This window comes from Biomphalaria glabrata, chromosome 10 (assembly GCF_947242115.1).
Source record: "Biomphalaria glabrata chromosome 10, xgBioGlab47.1, whole genome shotgun sequence".
In the NCBI taxonomy this organism is placed as follows: Eukaryota; Metazoa; Mollusca; class Gastropoda; family Planorbidae; genus Biomphalaria; species Biomphalaria glabrata.
In genome coordinates this window covers 15,487,481-15,508,164 of record NC_074720.1, presented here as the reverse complement: position 1 = coordinate 15,508,164, position 20,684 = coordinate 15,487,481, and the positions used below count along the sequence as shown (strand labels likewise).

The window sequence follows — 20,684 nt, the reverse complement described above, 5'->3', positions numbered from 1 at the left end:
TCAATGTTGTGAACACATTCTCACGACATTACACAAACATAAACAAATAGTAACTATTTCACCACACATTGTTACTAAAGTTACTTTGATGTCCTCTTGTGAATAAACATCTGCATATTATTGAGTCGTCTCTAAGTTATAACAGTATCCCTTTTCACATCTTGTAGTCAATATTGTAGATAATGTAATTAATGTAAAGGTCAGGGTTTGTAGCCACCTTGAAAACCTGGAAAACACCTTGAATTTCATATTAAATTCAAGGCCTTGAAAAAGCCTTGAATTTTAAAACTGGACCTTGAGTTTTTTCCCTCCCGATACCTGGTGTTTATTTTTGCTATTTATCACTGCAGTATTTTTTTTTTTTTTCTTCGCGTACATCAAGCAAGCATTTCACCTGGCATTATTTTGTTTTTTAAGGCAGCGCTAGATTTAGTGTGTTGTGACTATTAACTATAATTAGAGCAATTACCAGCCTAATGTGTAGGCTACATCCCTCCGGCCCTTCCTCACCTAAAATCTTTTTGTAACAGAAAGAGTGACTTCGTGTGGAAAGTCGGTAAATCATCTAGATAGAATCTAGTAAAATAGTAGCCTATCTAGAGTTAGACCTAGTGAAGATAATTTGCACATAACCTGAACGCTCCGTGAATTTTAGTCAATTTTATTATCTCGATACATCTAATGTATAGATTACTCTAGAATCTAGAAATATGCTAGATTCTACATTTACGCTAAATCACTATCTAGAATCTAGTGACGATAATTCGCACACAACCGTGAAAAGTCCGCGGATTTAGTGACTTAGATCTAGATTTAGAGTCAAGATTTACGGTAGAATCAGTGAAGATAATCCGCATATAGCCGTGAAAAGTCTACGAATTTAGTGACGCTAAGCCACTAGAATCTAAATCTAGTGAAGATGATTTTTTTATACTAACCTTGTGAAGCCGTGAAAAGTCTGCTAATTTTTGTGATTTATAGTTAGAATCTATAAAGTCTATTATAGATTCTAGATCTACGATAGATTTAGTTATGATAATTCGCACACAGCCGTGAAAAGTCTGTGAATTTTAGTGACTTAGATCAAGACTCTAGATTTACGCTAAATCACTAGAATCTAGTGAAGATAATTACTAACCCTTTGAAGCAGTGAAAAGTCAGCGAATTTTAGTGATTTATAGTTAGAATCTATGGTCTATTATAGATCCTAGATCTACGATAGATTCAATGACGATAATTCGCACACAGCCGTGAAAAGTCCGCGAATTTTAGTGACTTAGATCAAGAGTCTAGATCTACTGTAGATTTACTGAAAATATTTCGCACACAGGTGTGAAAAGTCCGTAAAAGTTATTTCGGTCGTAAAAGCCAGGGAAACTACATATATATAATATAGATAAATCTAGTTGGAAAAAAACAAAACAAATAGGTCCAAAAGCCATTACTTAGTAAGCAAATGTCAATTAAACAACCAAATAGGCCTATATATTACAGGCTCTGTTTATGGGGAGGATTTAAGTTCAGTTGATACAAGAATAAAACATTACCCCAAATAGTAATCATTTGTAATGTTCTTTAATAAATCTTTGGAAAAAAATGGTTGTTTGAGATTTTGAGATGACAGTCAAGTTGTTACTTGATTAAAAGATAACTTTCATTACATTTTCTGTGGACATACCAGCTGATGACGTTTCTGTTCTGAGTGGGATGTTGGCAAGATACTTAAAATCTATCACACAGACCAATGGGACAGACAGACACACACACTTACATATATATATATAAATAAATACTTTTTTTCAGTACTAAATACATATATATTTTGTTCTTTTACATATTTATGTCATCTGTATGTAAATATGTTTACATATATATATATATTGCTTGCTATGGTGCGATGCATACCTTGAAAATCTAAAATTCTACCTTGAAAACCTGGAAAATCATTCATGAAATTGGCTATGGAACCTGAAATGTCATCTGTTTTTTATCTAATTATCCAGGGCTAATGTTCTGGTTCCTTGTCAGGCTTGAAAGTGTGTTATTTTTTGTTATGGTCATATGTGTTTCATGCACTACAACCTATCAAAGCAATCTTTGCTGATCCAGTCTAGGAATTTACTCACATATCTGCTTAAATTATTTATTAAAGGATTACCTTTATATAAATTTCATTAGTCTGCTGAAAATATTTCGTATTTAATGGTACAAGAAGTGCTGTACAGTCTGTAAAGTACCTATAGGCATGTCAAATAACCTTAAATGACAAAAAACCCACCATAAATCTTTAAGCTATCAGTTGACATAATTTTAAAAAAACAACAACGTTGAATTGTGCTGATGGTAGCCATCAAAAAGGGCATAAAAAGCACCTATCAGTGTACTTGTTACTTCCAGGCCTATATTGCAAAGATCAAGTCAAATGGATTGTACTAGGAGGTATACATTGTACAAAAGGCTGACAGCGTAGGAAATGAGAATGTTGTTCCTCTAGCAGAACCAGCAAAAAAAGAACTATACTTTTCTAGACAGATTGAACAGAGTTCTTCTTGCACCATTTTGCAGCAGAACATGCTTTCCCACCAAATGAAATGCTATTCTGTTATATTATAGTTTTCCCAAGAAAGAGGAAGAAAGGATGGTCTAGAAATACATGGCATCATGAATTGGAAGCAGATGGGAAAGACGTTGGGACATTTAGTTACAGAGACTTGATGGTTGGAGGCCCATACCCCAGACGAGACCATATAGATAAGATATTATTCTAGTCAGTGATCATAATCCAGTGGCTTTGATCTATTTGGAAAAAAATTTCATGTTTGAAACTGCAAGATATTATCCAGAGCTTTAAAAGTGAGGATATATATATATATATATATGCATCTCAAATCTTCACTGAAATAAAATGTTTTGATAATGATGATGACTACACAAACTCCTAACACAACAGAATCCCCACGCTACATTTGTAGTTTAATGCCTTTTGAGACTGTAGAATGCCCTTTGAATAGTTTTAACATAAAAAGATTTCTTTTTGTTACAGAATTTTTAATAATATATTCTTTTTGTTATGGAATATATTATGTTCACGCTTATAATATTTTTCTCTTTGCTAGTAATATAATATATTATGTGTATAACATTAAAACTTTATATAATAAAACTAAAAAAATCTTTTAGTTGGTACAAAAAAAAATACAATTAAATCTAAATACTAATTCAACTTCAGTTTTAGATTTGATCATGAAAGTTTCTTAATTTTAAAAAAAATATATTTCTTTATCATTTTCAGAGGTACATTCCTGGTGGGAGGTGCCAGCTATTGCCCACTTTTGTTCTCTGTTTAAGGCAGTATTTGGCTTCAGTGACTTTGATATAGAGGTCTGTTTTGTTTTTTTGTTTTTTTATACACAGCTTATATCAACTCACTCTGTCTGTCTGGTAAAAAGTTTGTACATATGTTAATTCTCCAACACAAAATTTCAAAATCAAGTTGAAATTTTGCACAATTAACATGCCAACTTGAGGATCAATAAAAAAAAATAACGAACAGTTAGTTTAACTATTGGTAATTAATTATTTTGTTTGGTCTCGAACAAGGGAAAGAAATACTACTTGACTGAAATGGTGGTATTAGCTGAATTAGTCCCCTTTATAGGTCGCGGCTCGAAATGTAAACAACACTTGCAGAATGGTTAGAAGTCTGCCCGAGGAGGTTGTTAACCTCCCCCCCTCTTTTTTTTTTTTTTCAGGAAATGCTTCTAAAAACCAATTATGTTAAAAATCTACTTATTTTCCTCCCTCCCCTACTTGATAGGATCATAGCATATTGAGTAAGTGCTAAAAGTATGAAATAGCGCTAAACAAGAAGCAGTTGGTGAAGATATTATTAATTGCACAGATTTATTGTTGTTGGTCTAGGTCTATTTCAAATTTGATGACTGATCTAAACTAATTGATACCTCTACTCTTCATATAAGCATTGTTTGTTTTAAAAATTTAATCTACAACTGCTAAAAGTCAGGCATGGAGACATATAGCGCAGGATAGATTAGAATGGAGAGATGTGCTAATGCAGGCCAGGGCCCACCTTGGGCTGTAGCACCACTGGGATGGATAGTTATACATTTTCATACACATGATAAAATTGTTGTTGTATTTGTATTGTAAACTGGTATTCAAATGAAACATAGATTTAGATGTAGAAATTGTGAACTTTGACAGAAAAAAAAATTATGTATATATATATATATATATATATATATATATATATATATATATATATATACAATTTATTAAATATTTTTTTCTGTTTCACATTAACCTAAATTTTTTTTTCCTTCAGGATCTAGAAGATGCTTTGTTGACATCTCCAGCTCTTGGTGGCAGTACACTTGTCATTGACATCATATGTCAACTCCTAAATGGATGTTATGCTAGAGATGACATTAAGTTAGTGATTAAGTATTTAGCTTTGGTAGAGAGTAAAAATATAAAAGTTTCCATATCATCTGCTACCTTTTTACAAAGCTTTTATGAACTCTCTCCGTCTGGTAGAAAGTGTTTACACATTATTTCTCTCACACCCATTCCAGATCAAGCTGAAACTTCACACAATTATTTATGGACATAAACAAGACATCATGAAATCATTTAAAAAAAAAAAAAGTAACCAATTAGAAAATTGATTACTAAATTATTGGGTTAAATCCCCTTATAAAATAATTAACACTATTTCTCCTTCACTCTTTCTCTGATCAAGTTGATACTTTAAACAATTATTTATTGTACCTAACAAAACATGAATCAATAAACACAAATTCTCAATTGGTTAATTAATTATTGATAACTAGTTGACTGGCTGCGTAGCATACACTGCTATTGCAGGGCTGGCCTTAGGCCACTGCAACCTATGCGACCGCAGTGGGCCCAGCACTTTCATAGGACCCTCGCTAATTCTAGGTGTATAAATTATTAAATTAAACCATTTTATAACTTAATAACAGATTTCCTGCGGCCTCCTGTCGATTTACCAGGAGCTCCTGGAAATCAGAAATTGCAAAATATAAAAAAAAAAGTCCTGGAAATATCCGGAAATTATTAAAATCTTTTGAAAACTCATACAAATCTCCTTAAATATATAGACAAAAATTGTCATTTTGGGGTGTCATTCAATTTGGAAAACGGCAATCCTACGCGTGATAAAAAAAAACTGCATTATGCAATACCCTTAATTGTGGAATCTAGTGAAAGAAGCTTCTCGCGCCTCAAACTAATTAAGAATTACTTGAGGTCAACAATTCTCATAGATAGATTGAAACATTTGGTAATTCTTGCTATTGAGCGTGATCTATGTAGGAAACAGAATTCTTATGATATACTGTATAACTTCGCTAAATGCAAGGCTAGTGTAGTAATTCAATGTGTAGTAAAGAATGAATAAAATGCAAATACAAATATATTTTCTAATACAAACTCTTAATTTTCACTTATTATCCCTATCCCTACCCTAACTGGGCACAGCGAAATCCATTTCGCATTGGGCCCCACAATGGTTAAGTCCGACCCTGCTATTTAGTGACGGGTGAATACAGGATAGATTACTTTCTCTCTTTCCATGACTTTTTGGTCACAATGGTTAAGTCTGGCCTTGCTATTTAGTGACGGGTGAATACTACTTGTTCCTCCCCCCTCTTTTTTTTTTTCTCCTCTAAAATTACATGGAGTAAAGCTAGTCCGTCAGACTTGCAGAAATATAGAGTGATCTTTCCATTACTTGTTGTCCAAACACTTGAGCCATGTATATATAGATTAATTATTTTGTTTGATAAGGGAAATAACTTGTACATTATTGGTATATATAGTTCTAAGGACAGAGTTCTTCCCCATTAGATTTAATAAGATTTGTTTTTTTTTTTTATAAAAAGGATTTTAAAAAATATTTTCTTGTTATATGTGTTTTTAATAGCATTCTGAAAGCTTAACTCTTTCCATAATTATTTGCCACATTCCGACAGAATTATTCATTTTTCTCATTTATATTTCACTACCCTGTTATGATTAAACTTTAATAACTTTTTTGTTTGTTATCAGAGAATGTTATATTTGGTATACAATTAAAGGATAATGCACACCCTTTTTTAGATAATACAAATGGATGTTTATAAAACCAAAATATAAAAGTTTATTTTATATAATAGAGTTTAAAAATAAAAATTACAGACTGTGGACAAGTCTCCCATACTAGATTTAGGCAATATTTTGTGATCCATATTGAATAAAAAGTATTTTTATGATAGCTAATTAAATTTTCGAAAACTTAATATGTAACAATATAAAACATTTATATTAATTGTCTTGAGGCCACTATCCTATGTCACACACCCTATAAAAAATTAATATAGTAAAATAGAGCCTTTTTTAGCTCCCGCTCAATAAAAACATAGTTTTTTGTTGTTTTTTTGTAAAAACACAATGCAAAATGAAAAAAAAAATCTGTATTTTTTTCCAAAGGGAAACTACTCAAGATTTATTTATAAGCAATTTAGAGTATTTTGTAAGGAAAGAAAATAAAACAACTACTTTTATAAGCATCGACGATAATATTATTGATTAGGCTGCAGTATGGGCTAAAATCAATGATGGTATTGTCGATTAGGAGAGAAAGAGTTAATATCTATTCTTTTAATTTCATAAAGGGATTATTTTCTCCTTAAATTAAACTATTCATTACATATTTTTATTAGAGTTCTGTGCTATGAGATATGATTGATGTGTCTGCTTTTATGTCTTAAAGACTTCATAGATATAATTGATTAAAGAAAAATTGCCATATTAATATTATTCATTTATTATTTACTATTTATTATTCTTTTATATGTTGTTTTTTTTCCCCTCTCACAATCATGTCTAAAACTAAGTGTTTTAAAACGCTTTTGCACAATGTTATTAAAATATTTTGTAAGCATTTTATGTTGCTTCAGGCTATTTAGTCTGGTTTCATTATTAATTAACAGATACTTCAATTACGACCTTTTCCTGAAAGACATTTTCAAACAGAGATGGCAAAAAGAACTTGGTCGCGACAATCCATTGACAACAACAACTTTTTTAGAATTGCCAGTGCGACAGAGGGTTGAAATCTTGCATGCCCTTTGTGACTTTAGGCTTGATGCTGATGATGTTGCTGATATGTTAAAGGTAATTAGCTTAAATTCTATGAATAGATGTGTTTAATTCTTCTTTGCTACAGACTCACTTCTCACAGAGTGAGACTAATCATGGCAATGTGCTATAAACTCAATATTTATTCTTTATGCCAGTATTAACATAAGTGCTTCTAAATTGATATTGCATTGTTGCTATGGTTTTATTGAATAATTTAAACTATTTATTGTAAATAATCAGCAGTTTTAGAGAAAAAATCCTTTTTTTTTTTTTTTTTTTTGACTGATTTTCTTAAAAGATTTTTAGCATCCCTGAATAATGGGAGTAGGCAAGTCTTAGGTTAATAACTTTTGTACTAAAACACAGAAATAACAGTTTAAGATATATTTTCATCCTTTTGAGATTGATAAACTCTGTGTATGAAAAAAAAAAAAAGAAATGTTTTCCCAGTTGTGTTCACTAGAAGCATAAAAAGTGACAACAACACAAAGCTGCGTTTATGACATGGTCAAGGGGCAGTGTGGAGTTACTATATTCTGTGTTAATTGGCTCTTACTTCTGCAGGTTATATTTAAAATGTATTTTCTTTCTTCAGGGTTTAAGTGGAGAGAGCCTTCGTGTTGAACCTCTGGGCGTTGATAGTAAAGGATCTAAATACTGGTATTTTTATGGTACAAGGCTTTACAAGGAGTTGCCAGAACCAGAAGATACTAAGGAAATGTAAATACAAGTTTTTTGGGTTTTTTTTGGTTTTATTTTGTTTTTATTTAGGAACTTTTGTTCACACTTATATGAGTTTCAAACAAGTTCTAGCTCACCCTTTTAAAATTAAGTGTGCTTGGGCCATGTTAGGCAACTGATTCCCCAGACTCTTGCTGTTTTATGTTTATAATGCTGCTTTACTTTTTTTTTTGTTCTCTATTCTTTAGTATCTAAGCTCAGATTTTTACCATTGATGTTACTCTTGTTATGTGAAAGTATGTTACTTGTGATAAATCTCACCCATTTGGGTTTTGTTTGAGTTTCTATGTTTTCTGGGTGTTGATGGATCCCAAATATAATTAGCAAGCTCTGATAATGGTCTAAGGTTAAATATAAATAGCATTGTAGTGGATATAATGAATCACATGGCTTTTGCTACTGCTGTTAAAATTGGTTTTCGTTTGGATGCATTTTGAACAGTTTGTTTGTAAGTATTCTGGAGGGGGAAAAAAATGTTCAAAAAGACAAAATTGTGCTGCTGTTAATCATAGGTGATATTTTGAAACTGGGTAAAATTAAAGTTGTGCAACATGTATAACCAAATTTTCATCCAGACATAATTGAAGAAACATCTGTGCTTTGTAAGAAAAGATAATTATTTTTTTTTACTGATGAATAGTTTGATATAGGCTTATATTTTGTTTTCAGCACAAAGAAAAGGACAAAAAGAAAAAGTCAGCCATCAGAGGATGATCAAGAAGTAGAAGAGGATGGAGCGTCCCAGCACACAGATAGACAGGAGGCAGCTAAAAGAAATCCTCAACTTTCAGCTGTGGCTCATGTTTCTGAAAATGGTGCTGAGGATGAGGACATGAATGTTTTGGAAGAAACCATGGAAAGTGTGCAGGAGGATACTAATGACAAGGAGGAGGAAGAGGATGAGATTCAAAGAGAACTGAAGTGAGTATAGCATTATGGATTGAGAGTGTTCACATTTTTTTTTTTCAATATCTTCTTCTTCTTAATTGTCAAAAGAGTTGAGTCTAAGACTCTTGGAAGCTTGTCTCCATCTGCATGTCTGAACAAACTTTTGTCTGGGAAAGATCCAAGCAGATGTAAATTATTACATCCCTATTACCAGGGTTCCTGGCATATATAAACATAGATCTAAGTACTAAGTATCTAGATTCTAAGTCTATCTCGATCTCAAAAGTGATTTTTTTTTAAACAAATCTAGATCTACATAGATTTGATAGATCTAGAATTAGAACGAAAATGCTAGATCTATTTTATCTAGATCTAAATCTAGAAAGACTTGATATTAAAATTAAGACTAGACCGTAAATCTAGATTAGATCTATCATCTAGATTTAGATCTACTCTAGCCCTAGCCTGGACCATGCCTGGCCTAGACTAGTAAAAAAAAAGTAGTAGTAGTAGTAGTAGATGATCATGATGATCTAGAATTCTAGATCTACTAGAAATGACTAGATCTAGATCTATTACTATACTCTATATGTATATTATAATATTATGTAGATCTATTCTATATCTAGTCTACTAGATCTACTATGATCAGTATGATCTAGAATTTCTAGAGCTAGTTATCTTCTAGTACTTCTAGATCTAGTAGTAGTACTAGTTACTAGTAAATCTCTAGTCAATCTAGATAGAGACAGATATAGTGATATAGTTACAGACAGTATATAATAGTTTTAGCCAATATACTGAATATAGGGCCTACTATTCTACTTTTACTGTACTTTTTAGGGTGGAGGCCTTAGACTTAGAGTATATATGATTAATTATAATGGTATAGATTATATTTCTAGAATTCTAGATCTAATAGAGATCTACTTAGATTCTGGAATCTCTCTCTTAGTTTTAGTTTTATAAATCTAGATTGTAAAGTGGATGGGGCTTAGAGTATACTCAGTATAGTGTAATATGATCTATATAATAGTATTTAAGCTGCTATATAAAATTAAACTATTCATGGTTTTACTATCAAATTCACTTCTAGCTTTATGATTCAGAGCTAGATTTTATAGATTTAAAGACACCTATTGTTAATAAAAACAATCAATGCAAGAGATTTCATCTGAAATAGGAAACTGATATTGATAATGTGTTATACATTGCAATTTGTTTTTTAGAGATCTTAATTAATTCCTAATGTTGACTAATACAAGCAATATATATAGAGAGAGTAGTGCAAATAGGCTTATTGGTTTACAAGTACTAAATATAGATATAGTTCCCGTTTTTCCACTCCTGAAATCGAATATTTTCTCCTGGAAAACTCCTGGAAATCTCCTGAAATCCTAATCTCAGAATGGTGGGGGAACCCTGTATTACAGATATCCCAGGATGCTCAGATCAGAAGCAAGGCCAAAGGCTGAGCACACTAGGGAAGTTAACCAACATGTTTCTTGCGTTGTATGCATTTTGATGTTTGTTATTTCCTATGTATGATTTTAATGTTTGTTATATGTTCATTGTGTGTATTAAAATAAGGCACACAAAAAAAAACCACTGTATTTAACTTTCATTTATGATTTCTATGATCCCAAAGAATTGACTATTATATTGTATGTTATATTTTTTGACTAGTTACTTAGTGTGCCTTGATTTACAGTATTATATATTATTTTGAACAGTGAAGCACTTCAAGAAAGTGATGATGAAATGATGGATGATGATAAAAATGATGTTGATTTTGAAGAAGAGCTGAAGAAAAAGAAGACTTCTAAAAATCAAAAACAGAAAAAATCTCCTGCAAAAAAAAATGGTGGAAAGTCTTCAAAGAAAAATGAGGAACCCGAACAGTGAGTAAAATTTATTATCTTTTAACAATATATATATTTACTTAAGGTACTAAGTGCATGTATTTGTTCTCAATGAACATTTTTTGTTTCTGTCTCTGCAGTCAGTTTATTGAAACTGTTTGTAAATCCAAAAGCAAAACCAAATATTTTAAAGGCAGAAGATCCAGAAGTAGAAAAAGGGCAATGTCATCATCTACATCTTCAGAGGCAAAAGAAACAAAAAGGTTTGTTATGAATATTATTATGTATATAGCCTTCATATTTTCTGACAAATAATTTTCTATCTTTTTCTTTTTATTGTAAAATTCTATTCTATTATTTTTGTTGTATTTATGACAGGGAACCAAATTCTAAAAAGAGATCGCATTCTGCAACAGTGGAAGGAACAAAGGCCAAAACACCAAAATCTGAGCCAGCTAAAACAACACAGCCCACAGCTCCTCCGCCCACGAGAAGGTCACGCCGTAAGCAGGGTGAGGAACAACCAGAAGTCCTTTTTCCTGCTAATATCTCTAAAACTGAGCTGAAGCGCCTTGCTATTGATGGATTTCAGAACCAGCTCAGCTCTCATCGCAGCAGAAATACCAGCAGAGAGAGCAGTGTGAGTTGTGATAATGCTACAACTCTAAGTAGCAATAGCAGTGTGAGTGAGGGAGCATTGAAAGGAGGGAAGAGGCTGACAACTCATAGACAAAAACTTGAAAAGGCTGTTCACAAATTCAACCAAAAAGTTTCCAACTCTAAAGAAGCTGAGCTTGTTCCCTGTGTGGTACCTCAAGAGGTCTCAAATAAGGGCAGCTCCAGAAGAAAATCCACTCCACAGCGTAGGCAGCACAAAAAGGAACTACCGTCAACTGATGATTCGCCCTCAGTTAAACCCAGTGATCAGGAATTGTCTACTGTATATTTTCAAGAAGGCCGGGTGTCAAGCTCTGATAAGACCTCTCAAGCTAAAAAAATATCACTGTCTAAAGAAGAACCAAAGTCTAACTCAGCTGATACTTCAGTTGATTTGGAAACAAATTGTGTGAAGGATGATGGTGCATCATCATCTACAAGGGTAGAACAAACTACAGGTAACTCTCAGACAACTGCTGAAGTCAACTGTATTCAAAATGATGGTATTAACATTAGTTCCAAAAAAGTAGAAAATAATGACATTGGTGCACCAGACTTGAGAAGTTGTGAGTTAGCAAATACAGAAGAAAGCAATCAAGTGAAAGTAGCTGTTAGCCATCCTTTAGCACAGCTGAGAGTAGTGGATCCTGTAGATTATGCTGGGAGTGAGAAAAGTGAAGAAGAAGAAGATGAAGAGAGAATCATTGAACTTCATGAGGCAGATCTAGAAGACGATGTCAATCTGAATGAAGGTGAATGGCGAACTCCTGATGATTTGCCATTTGCCACAACATCAGTAACCAGTGATGCTGTAGACAACTCACATTCAGGTTGTGCTACTGATGTTTTAATGGGCACTACTAAATCTGAAGAAGACAGTGGTATGTGTACAGATCTTGCCCCAGGTAATGGTTCACTGTCAGTCTCAACATGTGACTCAGGAATTGACCTTGTTCAGGTGTCATGCTGTCCATCTGATTCATCAGTTCTTGACTCCAGCTGCTTAAATCTGAGGGACAAAGAGTTAACTGAAGGTGCTGATATCAATAAAGCTGTGTCTAAAGCTGCACAAGATAAAGCTCTGAAACACCTTGATGCCTCCAGAAGAGAAACTAATGCTGATAAACTGGATGCAGTTTGTAAGTCTCAAGATATAGAAGAAGATGAAGAGGAAGATGAAGAGATGAAATTCAAAGTTATGGAGAATCTTGGACTTGAGTTGAATAAAGCAAAGTATGCTGATAGTAAAAGGAGAGCAGCTTTGAGAAAAGAACTGATCAAGCAGCTGTCAAGTTCAGCCAGCATAAAGGCTAAAGAAACAGCGGTGAATGGCCACAAAGATGTCACAGAAGTTGTTTCCAGGGAAGGAGCTGATACTGCTAAGTCTGTAGCTATGGAGGTGAAATCATCACTGTTGTCTGGAGAGACTGCTTTCATTGGACAGGAGGTTGACGCAGTGCAGTCTGATTCTGCTAGGGATAACACAATGTCTTTGCTAGAAGATAGTGACATAGCTTCGGTTTCACCTAATCAAACTATAAATTCTTGCTCTGAGCACACAGAAAACTTAGAGACAGTGAATGAGTCACAATCAAGAGATGGAGTTTTTCCTGATACTGAGGTTTCAGTTAAGGAATTACAGAAAGCTGATAAATATGATTCTGATGATTGTGTGACATCTGAAACAATAGTGAATAAGTTGCTGACACAAGTATTGGATGACATTGTTAGCCAACATGAAAATGAATCATCACCAAATAATTCATCATCTAAGGCTTATAGCCACACAAGTGCAGAGAGCATTATGGAAGATACCTCTACCTCTGTAATGGATGCTAATTCAGATAAAGTCAACATAGAGATTATTGAAAATATTCCTGATATGCATAGTGACTGCATATTAAATACAAGTTCAATTGATAATGCAACTATTTGTCCTGATGACACTAATGTGTCAATGCATGATGGGACAGAAATGTCAAAGGATGAGATGTTGAAAGGGGACACTGTTGCTGAGTCTGCTGACATGACCTCCACAAAAGCTGTGAGCACAGATCAGAGCCCTTTGTCTACCTCAGAAATTGGCCAAATGGTAGAGAATAGTATTAAAAATGAAGAAACTGAAATGGAAGTGGATGAAGGGGGAGAAGCAATAATAAAAGAGAATAAAGAGTCACCAGGTGAATATAAAGTGGCTCCTGATTCTGTGGACAATGTTAGTGAACTTCCTGGCACTGAGCTGAACATGAATGCAAATGAAAGTGTCATGCCTCCTGAAGATGTAAATTGTTCTTCCTCAGCTTCTGACAGTTTAGTTCTCCAGGGTTTACCTGCACAACAAAATGAGTCAAATCAGGATTTAGGTAGTGAAAAAGAGCTACATATCTCAGCTCTCATTACACCTGGTGAAGAGAAATTGCCTGCTATGCACTTGGTGACTGATGCTGGGGAAAGTGAAATAGCCTCAATGTGTCATGATACATTCTTGGAAGTGCCAAGCACTCTTGTAGATGCTCAACCTGACATTAAGGATCTGTTGCCAACCTTAACCCAAGATAGACAACCTGAAGCTGAACTGATAATCATAGGTAAAGATGCACAATTGCTTAGTGAACTGCCAAATGTACATAAAGATGTACCGTTAGAAAGAGCAGTGACAACCTTGCTCCAACCTGAAAGTGATGTGACAAGAATGCCAGAAGATAGCTTATTGCAAAGAGAAGTTTCAAGCATAGATACAGATGTATCATTAGAAAATGAATTATCTACCATTCAGGTAGATACCCCACCAGAAAGTGAATTGGGAAGCAATAATGAAAATGTACCATTAGAAAGTGAAATGCAAAGTACACATGAGGATTCACCATTGGAAAGTGAAATGTCAGAAATACCATTGGAAAGTAAATTACTTGGCAATCGTGAAGATGTACTATTGGAAAGTGAATTGCCAAACAGTCTTGGAGATGCACCTTTGGAAAGTGAATTGCCAAGCAATCCTGAAAATGCACAAATGGAAAGTGAATTGCCATGTACACATGAAAATGAACCTTCAAGAGGTGAATTACTTACCTTGAACAAAGGTGTACAACTTCAAATCACACAGGAAGATTTACAACCCGAAAGCCAATTTCAAACCAAGAAGCAAGATGCTCAAATTGAAATGGGAATGACAGCCACAAAAGAAGATGGTCTTTTAAAAAGTGAATTACCAGTCACACTCCAGGGGGTACCCTTTGAAAATAGTAATCCAGACTGTCAAGGTACATCATATGAAGGCACCACTCTTGCACCATGTGAGGTATCTTTCACTGACACCCTGGTCTTATCTGAACAAAACACTGCTGCTCATAATGAACATGTTACTAATACAAATGACAAAGCCCCAGGTGAATTAATAGTTCCATCTTATGACATTGAAATGGCTAATAGCACAATGGACACTTCATCTGGGCCAGTAGCAGAGAGCAATAAAGAACTGCCTCTTTCATCCTTTGATAATAAACAGTGTCTGATTGAGACTGAAAGCAGTTTAAATAGTGAAGAACCTGTCTCCCTGGCACCCATGTCTGAAGTCAAAGGTTCTGAATCTTTGTTAAGCAGTGATGTTCAAGGGGAAGATAGCAAAGAAGATGATGAGACAGTACAAAAACTATCAAACAAACTAATTGATAAAAGTAGTGATGTTGTTCAGCCTGAGGCTATGAATGTTGAACCTGATCTTGCTTCAGAATTGAATGCTCAATCTAGTTTAGATGTAGCAACAGCAATTTCGGCAGAGAGTTGTTCATCTGAAGACACACCAGATAAGAAGCTGGAACAGCCAACAGAGATAAAAGAAGAAGTTGAAGAGAAAGCTTCTGTAGAGAATACTGCCATAGAGGAGAAAAAAATTAAAGATGAGAGAGAGCTTCATCATGTCCCATTGTACCCAGAGGAGAAACCATTTAGGAGAGGTCTGAGCAGTTGGCAGCTAGTATGTGACAGCTTAGAAGACTGGACTCAGCTGGCTAAAGATTTGAAAGACTCTACATTCTACAAAGAGAAACAGATGTATAAAATACTCAAGAATGATTTTCTGCCAGCAATACCTGGGATAATGATTGACAAGGTGAGAAACTTACAAACGAATTTCATGTGGGTCTAAATTTGAACACTAAGACGGACATGTTCCAGACAAAAAACAAATTGTGTTTGAAGGGAAAACTTTCACTATTAATTTCACAACACAACAAAGGTGACTGCCCAATTTGATTGTATTGTAGCAGCAAACAAAATTGAACAAACCTTACCCTGAACATTAAATGTTTTTTAAGTACTTTATTGACCAAAAGAAAGTTAACAGTATTTTCTTTCCCCTTATAACATTTTAACCCTTCCATCGTGGTGAGCTTATCATTTTTTTTTAGGATTTGTATAACACACAGTTTGTTTTTGGCTGTTGTCTGTAAATAAACACAATTTGGTAAAGAACTTTATAAGTTTAGCCATAAAACAAAAATGTTTAAGATGAATTGGTTGTGAGTGATAGCAGGCTATCATGCTTGAAATGAACATTTTGTATTGAGAGAGCTAGCATTGTGGCACTGACTCCTTTACTATGGGTGACCTAAAATAAGAACATTTTTATGAACTGCTGTCTACCTAGAACAACAAAGCTCTTTTCCAAGTGTCTCAATTAGCTTGATGAAGCAGGATGTTTGATTAAAGGATAAAAGAGACAAATAAAAGGGGGGGGGGGGTTGGAGTTGAATGGGGGTCACATTTCATTAAAGAATGTACACAATGTTCTGGTAACAAAAGCTCAATGAAGCATATATGTCAAGTACCTCTTTCAGACCTTGCCATTATAGGGCAGATGCGCTATGGGCTATTTCTTTCTATGGTTTACAGTCCATGAGGGTGTCGTGTGGTCAGCACAATGACCACCTACCTGTACTTTACCCAATTAGTTGAATACTCATCAAAGTTTGGTGGACAGTAGTGGACACCATTATATATATTTTTTTGAGCCATTAAAAGTAATTAAGTCAATCTGGTCAAATGTTTATTTCAGGAAAAAGCTAGAAAGCAGAGAGAGAAAGAAATGATGCCAAGAAGGTCATCTTACAGACTAGAATTGAAGAAACTGGAGGAAGAGGAAAAGGTCATTATTTTATCAGTGCTTTCAACTCAACATTGAAATGTATTTACAACACAAACGTGTTCTGTCTGTCTACAGATGTGGTACACATTATTTCTTCCACTTCCTAGTCTCAGATCAAGATAGTTTATTTATTGCTCCTAACAACACATGAATCTATTGAAACATTGACCTTTTTTTTTTTTATCACTTGGTCATAATTAATTGTTTTTATATAGGATATAGGGAAGAAAACGCAACAGGCTAAGGGGAGAAAAGCCTGTGTAGAAAGTAAGATTTCTTAGATAAGGAGGGATACGCCCTGTGTAGATAATTAGACACTAAGAATTGAATGATAGCTAGATAAATAAATCATTAAATGTTAGTGTAAAGATTATATTTTAGACTGTATGTTGATGTAAAGATCATATCAAAGACTTTATGTATCTTAATTTATTACAACAAAAACTTTGCATAGAATGTTGATTAAAATTGTCTTTTCTCAAATAATTTCCTAATGCTAAAATACATTGACTTACAAACATTCATTACCCATATATCATGTAGAAACAAAAAGCATAATTCAACATTGAAAAGAATAATGGTTGATGGTAATCTCCCTACTATAGCTCACTCTGTCTGGTACAAATTTTGTACACATTATTTTTCCAACTTCTCATTCTAGGATCAGGTTTTTGAAACTTTGCACAATTATTCAATGTCCCAACAACACATGAATCAGCAATTTTTTATCAATTGGTCATAGTTAATTAATTTTGTTTTATTTAGAGACAGTACTAGCTAAGGGAAGATAGCCTTGTGTAGAGTATAGGTCATCGTCTAAAAAATGTAAAACAGAGAATCGATAACTATATACCTTCTATTTTGATTACCTTTGTCTAGGTCAGTTGATGACTGTCAGCCTTCAATCATGATCTCTGGAGTACCAATTCAAGTCAAGAAACTTTTTTTTTAATATAAAAAAGCCAGCATGGAAAGCCTCTTCCAGATACCCCCACTTCTCTCTCCCCCCCCCCTCCCCCCAAATCACACATATTTATTATAATTATTCTAGATCTATTTAAACTTTTTGTTAAACATGATTGAGTCAAAATAATTGACAAAATTATTCTGTATATTAGTTGTTTTTTTTTTAAAGTGTTTTTTTTTTTAAATATTTTACTTTTTAAAAATATTGTTCACATTTTTTTCACTAGTCTTACTTCATTAGGTCTATTTAAAAAAAAAGTCAAAATTGTTCTACTTGTGTGTCATTTTGTATATATTGTTCAATGTATGTCAACTTAAAGGAACGTCTGACTAGAGAGACTGAAGAGGAGGAAGAAAAGCAAAGAGCTGCCCAAGAAGAGGAAAGAAGGCAACAGTGGAAACAGGAAGAGGAGAAACGACAGAAAGAAGAGAAAGAAAAAGCTAGAGCAGGTTAGCTATAAATTGGAGTAGCCCTTTTCTTAAAGTAGGGAAAAACTTCATCTTAACTCTTTTGCTCCGCACCAACGCACAGGGTGTTGATTTTAAAAAAGGGGAAAAAAGTCGGACCAACGCTGGGGGCATCGGCTATTTCTTTTTTATTTTTATCGTTTCCATTTCTCCGATTCTTGTTTTTTATTGCTTAATTGTTTATCTAGAATAGTTTCCCTTTGCTAAACATCCGGAATTTCCTTCATTTAACGTGTTTTTATTTTGTACGAAGTTTGTAAAGAGATGACATTTATTTTTTCTGTGTGCGTGTTTTTTTTTAACATGGAGCTTCAACCAAGGCCATATAAACTTTGTAGATCTAAATATTTCTTTGATAAAGAAGTATTAGAATTCAGATGACAGTGGTTTTGTTTCATCTGATGGTGATATTGATAAATCTAATTATATAGATCTAGATCTAGTAAATTAATTTATAGGTCTAAGCCTAGGTCTAGTCTAGTAATGATGAAGTTTATCAGCTGATGAAACAGCTCCACCCCCAGCTAATGTTCAATGTAGATCTAGAACTAGTTTAGCTGTCTCTACATTATCTAGATCTAAATCTAATCAGATAGATGTAGATCTCTAGATCTATCATCTAGGCACTGAAACAGAACAATTTCAGATTTATTCCACCAAGAAATTGGATTGTCAACCTAGACTTAGTCAGCACTGCATCTATTGAGATGGAATGTTTTTTTCATTGACAATCACATTGTTGATAGTCTTGTTAGCAAAATAAATAGCTCTGCTGACCATAGGATTAAATGGAACACCCCTGCTAGAATAAGATCCATTTTCATAGAATGGAGACCTATAACTATAAAGAAAGACAGAGTATGTAAACACTTTGGGTCAGGGAGAACGGTTTATGTTTGCGCTGGATGGGAGTCGAACCCACACATTCATATTGACTGCTTCCATGAATATCACAACTAGAAGGAATATTTATATACTAAGTACATGAAGAACTTTAGAAGAAAATACTAAAAATATATATATGCTGTACAGTTAGACTAGTTTTAGGGTAAAAGTGTTTTGTTCCAAGCATGTTGCTTTTTTTATGGGCTTTTTCGTTAAAGTAGTGACATTGGATTATTAGTTCCAGTTTATTATTTTTTGCATCTATTGCTGTTTCTTCTGTGGTGTTCTGTAAACAAATGGATAAAAATGAGAAAAAAAGCTATTTCAATTCAATTTGAACAATAAATTTCTTTAAACATGCACTTGGATGGATATTTTCAATGTCAGTTGGTGAGTTTTTCATTTTTAATTTTTATATTCAAAACCCAAAATTACAAAAACAACATAATTTGCAAACTAGAAAACATAAGAAATGGAAAGAGCATCCATTTCTCTTTAATTCTATATCAAGTTTATTATTTTCCAATAATAAATAAAAAAGTTATATCGAAGCAAAGTAGCGCACTCTGAAATGGCGGAAAAATTAATTCCGTCCAAAAGTGGCAAATAATTCCGAATTAATTCAGGAGCCAAAGAGTTAATATCCTTTCTATTAACTTATGATTTGTTGTCATTACAGATAGAGCTAATCGAGCTCGCCTTCGAGAAGAAAGAGCTCGACTTATTGCTGAAGGATTAGATATTCCTGCTGAACTAATGAATGGTCTTCGGCACGAGGAGTAAGTCTATTTATTTATTTACAGTTATATGATCTTTTTTAATGTTAATGAAATGTTAAATCACTATTGGAATGACAGGAAGTATGCTATGAAAATAATAGTATTTTTTTTTTTTTTGTATTATGCTAAACCCTTCATCCTAGTTGAAAAGTTTTGTATAAACAATACATTTAGATACAGATTTAGCCATAAGTGATTCATTAAGTCCTGCACTGTAGAGTAACCTAATACCAGAAGCCATTGGTGACTCTGATAGCCTTGGACAGGACAATACCCTGACTTTGGAAGTGAATAGTCTACGCCTGAGGTCTCAGTACCTTCAAACTCTCCCTTCCACACATAGGTGTATAATGTAAGATCAAGTAAAAAAAAAACAACAAAGAAGTAGTGAATGGAATAGTCAACCTTTGCGTTAATGTATATGTCCTAGTATTTGTAATCCTGTATTCATATTGTTGTCTGTTGGTTGTGATCTATCTGGGACTATGTTATTGTCTGGTAATTCTCTGTCCTGTTTTCATTGAAATCAAGTCTCACTAATAAGGTCATGTGTTAATTTAGTTAATTTCAGTGTTAATTTTTGTTTTTGGCTAATTGTTTTGATATTCTCTACTTCTACTTCAGTGTTGATGATGATGTTGATGAAGAAATGCTCAACAACCTGTGGAAAGGTAAGACCAGTTTCTGAAGGTTCATTGTATGAAACTAATTCCCAAATTTTATTATCCAGATTGTAGCACAAGTTTCAACATTGAAAACTTTCAATCGAATTACTATATTTCAAGCACTTTTTAGTGGCTCCTGAAATGAAATGTCTGATTAATAAACTCTAGGCATTCTGTAGTTTTCAGTGTTTTCATATCGTTTTTAGGTATTAATCTTTTTTTTTTTTTTTCTCCCAACTTGATAGTGTTTTTAAACATCAAAGATAATGAACATTCTTGGCCATTCCTGGAGGCTGTGGAAGAAGGAAACACTCCTGATTTTTTTGAAATGATTAAGGTAAATTCTATTTGTTACCACTGACAATGTTGTTGTCTTTTTTTTTTTTGTCTAGCTGCTAGGCTCATACACAACTCCTATGTTGTATGTGTTGTGATCTATTTGTACTGGCTAGGTCAGCCAAGC

At 33.6% G+C, this 20,684-nt stretch overlaps 1 protein-coding gene across 1 annotated transcript in view; it reads left to right on the top strand.

Annotated features, from left to right (window-relative positions):
* Positions 1–20,684, top strand: part of LOC106069903 (uncharacterized) — a 35,197-nt gene that overhangs the window by 7,675 nt on the left and 6,838 nt on the right. The window contains exons 2-14 of the mRNA XM_013229679.2: positions 3,293–3,381; positions 4,346–4,452; positions 7,017–7,200; positions 7,763–7,887; positions 8,578–8,829; positions 10,530–10,697; positions 10,799–10,921; positions 11,037–15,423; positions 16,369–16,458; positions 17,745–17,874; positions 19,457–19,556; positions 20,181–20,227; positions 20,467–20,558. Of these exons, the coding sequence (XP_013085133.2) occupies positions 3,293–3,381; positions 4,346–4,452; positions 7,017–7,200; positions 7,763–7,887; positions 8,578–8,829; positions 10,530–10,697; positions 10,799–10,921; positions 11,037–15,423; positions 16,369–16,458; positions 17,745–17,874; positions 19,457–19,556; positions 20,181–20,227; positions 20,467–20,558 (5,894 nt within the window). The remainder of the gene's footprint in view (positions 1–3,292; positions 3,382–4,345; positions 4,453–7,016; positions 7,201–7,762; positions 7,888–8,577; positions 8,830–10,529; positions 10,698–10,798; positions 10,922–11,036; positions 15,424–16,368; positions 16,459–17,744; positions 17,875–19,456; positions 19,557–20,180; positions 20,228–20,466; positions 20,559–20,684) is intronic.